This window comes from Vombatus ursinus, unplaced genomic scaffold (genome assembly GCF_900497805.2).
Source record: "Vombatus ursinus unplaced genomic scaffold, bare-nosed wombat genome assembly UNPS02001419.1, whole genome shotgun sequence".
Taxonomy (NCBI): domain Eukaryota; kingdom Metazoa; phylum Chordata; class Mammalia; order Diprotodontia; family Vombatidae; genus Vombatus; species Vombatus ursinus.
The window spans coordinates 30,664,536-30,676,226 of NW_020941197.1; the positions used below are offsets into that span (position 1 = coordinate 30,664,536).

Sequence of the window (11,691 nt, forward strand, 5' to 3'; positions counted from 1 at the left end):
GTTTTTCTTCCCCCTTTCCTTTTAGTCTTTGTTACAAGGTATGGCTACTGAGAAGGGAAGGATTACATTTGGTAATTGAGGAAATATTAAAACAAAATATATCAATAAAAAGAAAATTAAAGAAGAATACAAAATGAAACGAAAACAACATCCCACTTTGTAACAAAGGATGACTACTGAGTAGGGAAGGGTTGGATTTAAAAATGAAAATGATGTAAAAACAAATAAAACAAATAAAAACAAATAAATGAAATTCAAAAAGAACAGGGAAAAATACTGAATGAAAAGAAACACATCCCACTGTTACAAGAAATGGCTTTTGAGTAGGGAACGGGGAAGGAGGTTTTGTGAAGTGAATTGATTGTAAGAACAAAAACCAACAATTAGAAGAAAAAAGACTTTTTTTTTTTTTTAAAGAAAAAGGAAATACGAGCTGCATTAAACTCGGATATATCAAAGGCTCCATACGATTGCTTCTGAAAGTCAAACAAAACTTCCTGACTCTGGGTATGTTTTCCATGCCATCATAAGCCTCACTAGAGCTCCTCCCTCTCATCTAGGTTCTGCCTGACTTTTGTGTGAAGTCGCCCTGTCTTCCCCAGGCCTCAGTTTTCTCATTCGTAAAATGAGATTCCACTTTTAACGTTCTCTGGTCGTCGGACCACCTTTTACACATTCCTCGGCCCTTTCTGCCGAGGAGCAAGGGGAAGGATAAAGTTTGTTCCCAACTTCTTGTTGTTAGAAGATTCAGAAAGCGCAAAGTTTTCCGGAAGTCTGCCGGCCGGGGCGCGGCCATCCGGGAATGAACGTTGCGCTTTGCCGACTCGCAAGGGCAGACCCTGAGCAGGCCGGGAGACAGCTCTGGACAGAGCCTCGTCCGGCTCCGACCCGCAGGCTCTGTGAACTTCCACGATTGGCTACTCTGAGCTGAGCGCGATCCCAGGCCAAGGCCAAGAGCGCTTTCTCTTTCTGAACTCCACGCCCAGCTTGCGAAGTGAAGGTATTGGGGGGGGAGGGGAATTTGTCTCCCCATGGGCTCTTTGGCACAGAAACAGGGCACAAACACGCGTGGATTTCCCCAGGGATCCCTACAGCTAGCAGCTAGCTAGCTGGGTGGGTGCTGGGTCTCCGATCACAAGGCTGAGTGGTTTCTGTTTCGTTGTATTTGTAAACGGACCCTGGGCAAAGTTTGTTCCGAAACCGCAGCGTCGGGCTAGGATTTCCTGATAGCTTGCTGTCCAAAGCCCTTGATGAGGCGAGTGAATGGCACTCAGCCTCCACCCACAAAGCCCAGGATTGTCAGGAAACAACTGTCTCTGGGCCTTATTTTAGAGCATGTGATTCCATAGCTGTGAAAGTGAAGGGGTCCTCACTCAACTGGCATATTTCAAAATCATGTTGTACCCTTGAGGAATTTCTTCTGGCTTCGGGTTAGAAAGGCCGCAAGAAATTGCTGCACTGCTGGGTCTCGAGAGATTTGAGTTCAAATCCCAATTCTGAGCTAGTTACTAGTTGTGTGATCCCTAGCAAGTTACTTAATTTCTTTGAAACTCAGTTTTCTTGTCTGTAAAATGGGGAAAACAGCTCCCTTATTAAGGAGGGAGAAAGAGCTGAGTCTGAGGACCAGGGTTCAAATGTTGTCTCACCTCATATTGCTTATGTGACATTGGACAAGTCATTTAAGCTTTCTGGGCCTCAGTTGCCTCATCTGTAAAAATGAGTGAGTTGGATTGTATGACCTATGATCCTATGACCTTTCAGGACCTCAGTTTCCTCATCTGGAATAATAATAATGATAGCTAACATTTATATAGCACTTTAAGGTTTGCAAAGCATTTTACAAATATGATCTCATTTGATCCTCATAAACAACCCTATGAAGTGTTGTTCAGTTGTTCAGTCCTGTCTGACTCTTTATGACCCCAAGGACCACACCAAGCCATTCTGTCCTCCATTATCTCCAAAAGTCTGTCCAAGCTTATGTTTGTTCCTTCCATGACACTATCTATCCATCTCATTCTCTGCTGTCCCCTTTTCCTTTTACCTTCAACCCTTCCCACCCACCTAGGTGCTATTATTATCATCCCCATTTGGAGTAAGTGACTTGACCAGGGTCACACTCCTAGTAAGTGTCTGAGGTGTCTGAGGCTGGATTTGAACTCAGGACTTTTTGACTGCAATGTTCTAGCCATTGTACCATCTTGCTGAGTGGATGGGACTAGATGACTTCTCAGGATCCTTGTAGTGCCAAATCTGTGATCATGTGACCTCACTGCATTGTTGTAAAGATCAAAGGAGGAATATATTTCAAGTGCTTTGTCATATTAAAGCAATTTGTAAATATTAGCACCATAGCATAGAGGCTAAAGCCCTGGAGATGGTGTCAGGAAGGCTTGGGTTTATATCCTGTCTCTGTCACTAACCCTGTGATCATGCAGGGGCAAAGTCACTTCTTTTCTCTAAGTCTCAATTTGTGCATTTGTAAGATGAGTATAATACCTGTAGGACGTTTCTCATTAGGTTAAAAATAAGGTAATTTTAATAATAAATAATAAATTTGCTCCTTGCAAACTTTGAAGTTTGACTGAACATATAGGTTCAGTCATTTCACTTGTGTCCAACTCTTTGTGACCCAATGTGGGGTTTTCTTGACAGAGATATCACAGTGACTTGCTGTTTCCTTCTCTAGCTCATTTTACAGATGAGGAAACTGAGGCAAACAGGGTTAAGTGACTTGCCTAGGGTCACATAGCTAGTAAGTGTCTGAGGCCAGATTTGAACTTGGGTCTTCCTGACTTCAGGTCCAGCACTGCCCACCTAGTGGTCCTGAAGGGCTTTTCAAATGTCAATTATTATTTTTATGATTATTACAAGTATGACAAAGCTCATCTTAAATATTTGATGATGTTGATGGTAAAATGACCAATGATTGTGAAGGAAGAAACATACTGGGAAAGGTGAGGTAATGGCTCTGAAAATTCCCAAAGGAAAACCCTGAGAAAGTAGAAACCCACACAGACACTGAAGGAATTTGTTCACCAAGAAAAGCCAGAGTATTTAAAGTAGATAGACCACTAATTCAACAGTCAGAAGATTATAGATTAGAAGCTAGAAGGGATTTTAGGGGTCATTGAATCCAATGAGAACCAGAGAGATTGTGACGTCCAAAGTCACACGGAGCAGTGAATGGGAGAACCAGGATTTGAGCTTAGGTCCAAATCCAATCAATCAACAAGCATGTATTTATTAAATGCCAGACATTGTGCTAAGTGCCAGAGGTACAAAGAAGAGCAAAAACAGTCCCTGCCCTCAAGGAGTTTATATTCTTTTTTTTTTAATTTAATTATTTTAATGAACAAAAATCTGTTCTCTCTCTCTCTCTCTCTCTCTCTCTCTCTCTCTCTCTCTCTCCCTCCACTGGCAAAAACAAAAAGACAAAAAAATAAAAAACCAAAATGAAACTAAAAACCCTGTAATAAATACACAATGCCTGTAAATTCCAGTAAAACAAATTCCTGCCTTGGCTATGTCCAAAAAATGTCTCAGCCTACAATTTGAGTCCATCACATGTATCAGGAGTTGAAGCAATAGAGTACACATTCTAATATGAATTAGGCAGCCAAGTGGCATAGTGGGTATAGCATTGACTCTGGAGTCAGGAAGTCCTGAGTTCAAATCCAATCTCAGACATTTACTACATATGTGTCCATGGACAAGTCACTTAAGTTCTGTTTGCCTCAGTTTCCTTGATTGTACAATGAGAATAATAGTATCACCTACCTCCCAGTGTCATAGTGAGGGCCAAATGGGATAATAGTTGTAAGGTAATTAGCACAGTGCTTGGCACATAGCTGGTGCCACACAAATGCTAGCTATTATTATTAATGGGGTAGATAATATGGACATAAAAAGGAAGATAAAAAGCAACACAGAGTTGATGTGAGGTAAAATCAGAGGTGCACGCACTACCTATTTTGAGGACTGGGAAGGGCCTCCTACAGCAGGGATTCTAAGATGCAGAGATAAGAACAGAGAGTCTTCCAGTCCTGGGAGAAAGCTAGTGCAAAAATAGAGATTAAGGCCGTCGTTGTAATAGTTTAAGTGAGGAGGAATGAGGGGTTAAATTCAGTGAGTACAGTGCCTGGCACATTAATAAATGTTTGTTGAATTGAACTAAGCTGATGGCTGTATAAGTGGAGAGAAAGGGAAGTATGCCAGAGATGTTGTGGAGAAAGAAATTACATGATTTGGCAATTGATAGAATATGAAAGATTGAGAGAGAGTAAGGAGTCCAGGATGATACTGAGGGCATGAAGTTGGTGACTGGAAGGATGGTAGTGTCCTCAACAGTAATAGGGAGGGGCAGTGAGGTGTGGCAGTGGATAGAGCACTGGCCCTGAAGTCAGGAGGACCTGAGTTCAAATCTGGCCTCAGACCAAACACTTGACATTAGCCGTGTGACCCTGGGCAAGTCCACTTAACCCCCCATTGCCTAAAATAAATAAATAAATAAAAGAACAGTAATAGGGGGAAATTCAGAAACTGAGTGGGTTTAGAGGGAAAGATAAGTTCTGTTTTGGACATGTTGAATTTGAGATGTCTATTTGACATCTAGTTTAAAATGTCTAAAAGGCAGTTGGTAATATGAGACTGGAACTCAGGAGAGAGACTAGGGTGAGATATGCATACACACATGCAGTCAAACATATGTAGATACACATATATACACATATACATATGTATGTATACATATATAAACATTTATTAAGTGTCTACTATATACCAGGCACTGAGTGTGTTAAGCACTGAGAATACAAAAAGAGGCAAAAGACAGTCTCTGCCCTCAAGAAGTTTGCAATCTAATGGGGGAGAAAACATGCAAGCAAATACACACAAAGCAAGCTATATACAGGGTAAATAAAAAATAATTAACAGAGGGAAGGCATGAAAATTAAAGGAGGTTGGAGAAGGCTGCTTATGAAAGATGGAATTTTAGTTGGGATTGAAAGGAAGCTATGGAAGTCTGTAATCAGAGCAAAGGAGGGAGGGCATTCTAGACATGAGTGTGTGTGTGTGTGTGTGTGTGTGTGTGTGTGTGAAAATCATCTACATTAGAAATGAAAACTAAACCCACAGGAGTTGATGAGATCACCAAGTAAGTTAGTATATAGAGAAAAAAGAAGTGGGACCAGGACAGAGCCTTGGGGGACTGCTGTTGGTCAGTTGTTTCAGTTGTGTCTGACTCTTTGTGACCCTACCTGGGGTCTTCTTGGCAAAGATCCTGCAGTGGTTTACCATTTCCTTCTCCAGCTCATTTTATAGATGAGGAAACTGAGGCAAACAGGGTTAAGTGACTTCCCCAGGGTCATACAACTAATAAGTGTCTGAGGCCAGATTTGAACTCAGGTCTTCCTGATCCAGGCCTGGCACTCTATCCACTGCAGCCCCATCTGCCCCAGAGAAAGACAGAAGAGGGTAGGATGAAAAGGTATATGTAGAGGAGGTAGTCTTGGCAAAGAGAAAGGTTTCCTTTTCATCAGACACTGGAGTGAAGGGAACTCTCAGGGAAAGGCTTCAATATTTTTTGATCAAGTATGAGGAAAGGTCTTCCACTAAGAGGGTGAGGGGAATATGTGGTATCAGAGGCTTGAGGAGTGAGGAGGATTTGGAACAATCAGTGTGGTTATTTAAATAGCTCTAGTAACCAAGGGCGAACATAGTCTTAGATAAATAAGCATTCTGCACCCACTATGTGCAGAATACTGTGCTGGAGACTGAGGAAAATATAAGGTTAGGATAAGAAACAGGTCCTGCCCTCAAGGAGCTTACAGATGAAGCAATACTGATAGCTGTTACATACAATATTACATATGAAGCCTAAGTGCATTAGGGAGGTACAAAGCAAAATGTTCTATGAGAGCTGAGGAGTACAGTAATTCTGAGTGCACACTATTTATAGGTACAGTGCTTAGGACATGCCAAAGGTCTGAGTGGGCCAAACTGAAAGGAGAATGTTATTTGACTTCATCAGGCCTCTTACAGAATTAAACTGGGCATTCACAGATGGTATGTTCTTTTCCTTTGTATGTCATGCAGATCTTCCCAAAGAAGGTCTTTTTGGGGCCCACCATGTCCGAAGGACTACTGGAGAGATATGTAGCTGCCATGGTACTAAGTGCGGTAGGTGACTCCCTGGGATATTTCAACGGGAAATGGGAGTTCCTATTGGATGGTGAGAAGATCCACAAGCAACTTGCCGAGCGTGGAGGTTTGGATGCCGTCGATATTGAAGGCTGGAGAGTCAGTGATGATACGGTGATGCATCTGGCAACAGCAGAAGCCCTCATAGCTGCTGGGAAAGAAGAGAACCTGACCTGGGTGTATTCCCTTATAGCAAGACACTATAAAGCATGCATGAGCGACATGGCTGGCCGAGCTCCGGGTAATCATCATCTTGGGAATGGGGAAGTCAAGCGTGATTAGATGGAAGAGGAATGTTGGCTGAATTAGATTGGAATACAGAGAGTTCTTCTGGTCCTTCGATCATTACCAGTCCATTTTGTCAAATAGCTGTAACTCTAATGTGGTAAAATGGAAGAACTATGGATTGGAGTCAGATGGCTTGGTTTCAAATCCTGCCTCTGTTCCTTGCTACCCAGGTGACCGGAGGCACCTGAGGCACTTAACCTCCCTGGGCCTTAGTTTCCTCATCTGTAAAATAAAGGATTGGACTAGATGGCTTTTAATGTCCCTTCCAATTCTAAATCTATCATCCTGTGACCTTACAGGGAAATTGATACAGGCCAGTTTTTCTTGTAGTACTTAAATAATGTGCTTCCCAGCTCATCTAATCTAGTAGGCTGCTGTTCTTGCCAGGGAGAGGTATTTCCTATTTCTGGAATCCAGTCTCCTTTCGTTTTTCCAACATTCCATATCTTACACCAACTTTCTACTGGATATATCCTCTTTGATGACTCAGAATAAAATTTAATTCATCACGATACCTCCCCGTTGAACAACTCATCATCTTCCCTCCTATGAATTGCGTCTCCCTCCTCCCTAACTTCTCCATTTCTGTGGATGACTCCACTCCCTTCTCAAGTCATCTGGACTTGTAACTTATTATCAATTCATGGTTTCCTTTGACTCTTCTCCCTCCCTTCCTTTATACTTCCACTCAGTCACCAAGTTCCTTTGATGCTACTGCCTCAGTAACTCAAGGCTTCACATAATGGTGGCTTGTTGGGTTAGCATCAACATGATATAGTTCATAGAGTGCTCCACTTGGGAGTTAGGAGGACGTGACTCCTGAGTCAAATTCCATTTCAGATATTTAGTAGCTGTGTGACCCTGGGCAAATTATTTCATCACTCTGTGTCTCAGTTTCTTCTTCTGTAAAATGAGAGAATAGACTTGATCACTCCTAAGGTCCCATTTAATTCTGAATTTATGATCAATCCCTTCCTTTCTATTCCCACTGCATCCATAATAGTTCAGGCCCTTACTTCTTCTTTTATCAGATTTTATAATAGTCTCCTAACTCATTTTCTTGCATCCAGCCTCTTCCCCCTCTGATGTAACCTATAAAACATTACCCAAATCTCCTTCCACTCTGATCCTGTCCTTCCTTTTTACAGAAGTCTTCAGCTGCTCTCTACTGTCCGACAAACATCAGATTCTCCTTCTCTTAAAGTTGTTACCTCTCTTTGTCTCATTCTCTGTATGCCACTTGCCATCTGAGCCTTTATTCACACCATTCCTTATGCTTGGAATGGATTCTCCCCATCCCACCCTTTTCTTCATTTGTTGAAGACCCTCCTTTCCTTCACCTCAGGTGCCACTTCTTCCACAAAACCTTCCCTCAGCCTCCACAGGTGAAAGCAATCTTTCTCCTTACCAAATCTCACGGCACTTTGCCTAACCCTCTTCATCTTTTTATACTGTCTCACAGCTAGGTGGTACACTGGGATTGTAGTCAGGAAGATTCATCTTCATGAGTTTAAATACTGCCTCAGACACTTACTAGCCTAGTGTGACCTGGGCAAGTTACTTAACTTTGTTTGCTTCAGTTTCCTCATCTGTAAAATGAGCTAGAGAAGGAAATGGCGAACCACACCAGTATCTTTGCCAAGAAAAGCCCAAATGGGGTCACCAAGAGTTAACTGAACTAAAACAACTGAACAACTTTCTAAGTTCAGACTCAGCATTTTATCTACTGTAGCATCTAGCTGCCATCAAGTTCACATTCTTCATTTTACAGATAGGGAGGCTGAATCATAGAGAAGGTAAATGACTTTCTCAGCATCATGCAATAAGTGTCATAGGTGAGATCTGAACTCGTCTTTCTGACCTCAAGTCCAGTGCTGCCCATCCACAAATCCATGCTGCCTCCCTGGGACTAGAGTCCAGTTTTTCTGATGCCTGCTGCTCTTCTTTCTACACTTAGGTGTCTTTCTGTAATACCTAGAAACTTTAGTTGTTAAAACTCTTGTTGGGAAATTGATTCATCTGCTAATGATGTTGCATGATAAGTTGGGTTGGGTGACTTTAAATTCTTTTGTGTACTTTGCCTTTTCCTTGAAGATGCTTCATGAGCATCCGTCTTCCTCTTTCTTCTTCCTCATCCCTCTTCTTTGAAGGCTATTTTCACCCCAAATCTTACAGGTAATGCAATGTAAAAGAGAAGAATGCTTTTCTTTTTTTTGAGGCAATTGGGGTAAAGTGACTTACCCAAGGTCATATGGCTAATAAATGTCTGAGGCTGGATTTGATCTCAGCTTCTCCTGTCTCCAGGGCTCCTATCCCCAGGGCTGCTATCGACTGTGTTACGTTATGGGCCCTAGATGGGATCTATTCTTGAAGAGTGATAGTGACACATGGGGATAGTAATTATGGAAGGAGGACAGATACCAGTAGGGAAGAGCAGAGGTATTCAGCCCTCACTGTCAGTAGTTACACAGGTAGCAGACAGCTGATGGCTCAGATATACTGAAGGATACTCGCTCTGATCCAAGGCCCACACAGGGCTCAAATATATAGAGACCTTTTAGACAAAGAGTTGGTGTGACAGTAATAGGAGGCTTCCCCATCACAAGCGGGTTGGAAAAATGAAGTAGTAAGGACCACTGAAACAATGATATTCTCTGAATTGTTTAGTAAGGAATGAGAAATGAGAAGTAGGGACCCAAGAAACTTAATTCTAACTATGAAGAGGGAGCTGGTGGTATGATGGTAGAGTGCTGGACCCAGAGTCAGGAAACCTGAGTTCAAATCCAGCCTCAGACACTTACTAGCTATGTGACCCTGGGCAAGTCACTTAACTACTATCTGCCTCAGTTTCCTCAACTGTAAAATGGGGATGATAATAAAACCTACCTCCCAGAGTTGTAGTCACAATCAAATGAGGTAATATTTGGAAAGTACTTAGCACAGTGCCTAGCATATAACAGACTCTATATAAATGTTTATTTCCTTTCTCCCCTTCCCACCTCTATAAAAGAGGCTGGGTGGGGGTGTGTCATGGTATGTACCTAGGTTAATTAAGCCTTACTATACATGCCCTCTCAGGGCTGAGGCCAAACTAGTCAAGCTGGGTTTCACCAGCTTACAGCTGGTACTGATACATTCCCACCCTAATCCTTTCCAGGTGGTGCCAGTGTAGCCAATGCTTTGAAGCTGGAGCCAGATGAACCCAATGGATGGAGGATTCCATTCAACAAGCATGAGGGGGGCTGTGGCGCTGCTATGCGTGCCATGTGTGTTGGACTAAGGTTCCCACACCCTGAACAACAGGACACTCTGATCCAAGTGAGCATAGAGAGTGGCCGCATGACCCATCACCATCCCACTGGCTACCTTGGGGCTGTCGTCTCTGCTCTCTTTACCTCTTATGCATTGAATGGCAAGCCACCTCAAGAATGGGGAAGAGGATTGATGGAGGTGCTACCAGAAGCCAAAAAGTACGTTGTCCAGGCTGGCTATTTTGTGAAAGAGAACCTTGAATCCTGGTGAGTCAATGTGCATTCGTGTCTTATTTATTGGTTTAATGAACACCTTGGTCATATGGTGGGATTAACAACTTGTTTTCCAACTAGTGGCTTAGAGAAAAGTCCCTCAGTAGGTACCTTTACCTTCTCCTCTACCCTGCTCCCCTCTCCGCCCTCTCAGGTTTTCAGGTTTACTTGCAGTTAACAGCTACTGGACAGTTGGCTGTAGAGGGAGACATCTCGGTTCAAATCCCACCCCAAATGTTCATGCCTTCAAAATCTGTAGCCTATGATAATCAAGGTAGTCCAAGTGAACATACAAATGATCAGTCTAAGACACCTGGCTTCCCCACTGCCCATATTAGTTAACATCATGCTTTCCAGCTTCTATTTGCTAATGAGAAGCATCCACACATAGTGGTGATTTTCATGCTGTATTTGTTAGTGCAAATGCAACGATTTACTATTTTCTGTCTTCCCCTGATTCATGATGATGCATGATGTCATGACGTGTGATTCATGATGCTGATGCATTGCAACACTTGGCGATGATCCTTGAGAGTCGGCTTTTTTTCACTTGCTAATTTGGCAGTGTAGGAAGCCAGTTGGAAGGCAGCCATGTAACTTCCTTTTTCCTCAGCATTCTAGAGGTCGCTCCATGCTGCCATTCTTAGAATAAGAAAGGCACGGGCAGGTTTCTCCCGAAGACGTTGGTTGTGGTTACGTGAGAGTCTAGTCTTCCCCTTTAAAAGGTGAAACTTTGCATAATGCCCCCCCACTTCCAACACCTCCTATGAAGATCTGAGTTTCTGTTCCCATCCTGCTTTTCATGGTAATCTACTTTATATCAATTTCATTTGTATTTATATTTCTATATGTTGCTCCCCGTTCCCCCAGCACATCTTCAGATCCTTGAGGTCAAAGAATGTTTCATTTTTATCTGAATCTACATGACTTGGCACCCAGTAAGCACTCAATAAATGCTTGTTCAAGTGAATTCCTTTAGTTGAGGGAGAACTGGTTTTGAGTGGATAAATATCTATATCTATAGATATAGCCATATCTCAAAGATCTAGAGCTGGAAGACACTTATGAGGCCTTCTAGACCAACCCCCCTCATTTTGCCTATTTGGGAAACTGAGGTCCAGAGGCTTGTCAAGGTCACATAGATGGTAAGCATCAGAGATGGAATTTAAACTCACATTCTCTGTCTGCAGAGCCAATATTTTTTCTCTTACGCTTTTCATCCATCCATCCATCCATCCATCCATCCATCCATCCATCCATCTATCTATCTATCTTTCATGTCTACTCTGTCATTTATATTTCTGTTGTCTATTTGTCTATCATCTGTCTGTCATCTATCTAGCTAAACATCTCTATCTAGCTATCCATCCTTATCTATCTGTAATGTCTACCTATCTATCCATTTCTGTATGTCTCTGTCATCTATATGTCTATCCATATCTATCTATCTGTCTACCATGTGTCTATCTAACCATTTCTATCTATTTATCATCTGTCATCTGTCTATCTCTGACTCTCTATCATGTGTGTCTCTGTCTGCCTGTCTATATATATCCATCTATCTGTCTTTATCTATCTGTCTGTCTGCCTGTCTATCTTTCTATCATCTGTCTGTTATCTATCTAACCATCTCTATCTATCTATCTATCTATCTATCTATCTATCTATCTATCTATCT

At 42.2% G+C, this 11,691-nt stretch overlaps 1 protein-coding gene across 1 annotated transcript in view; it reads left to right on the top strand.

Annotated features, from left to right (window-relative positions):
* The first annotated feature begins 578 nt into the window (after positions 1-578).
* PLA1A (phospholipase A1 member A) overlaps positions 579-11,691 on the top strand; it is a 68,051-nt gene continuing 56,938 nt past the window's right edge. Inside the window, exons 1-3 of the mRNA XM_027867034.1 lie at positions 579-1,000; positions 6,097-6,442; positions 9,647-10,007. Of these exons, the coding sequence (XP_027722835.1) occupies positions 6,130-6,442; positions 9,647-10,007 (674 nt within the window). The 5' untranslated portion in view covers positions 579-1,000; positions 6,097-6,129. The remainder of the gene's footprint in view (positions 1,001-6,096; positions 6,443-9,646; positions 10,008-11,691) is intronic.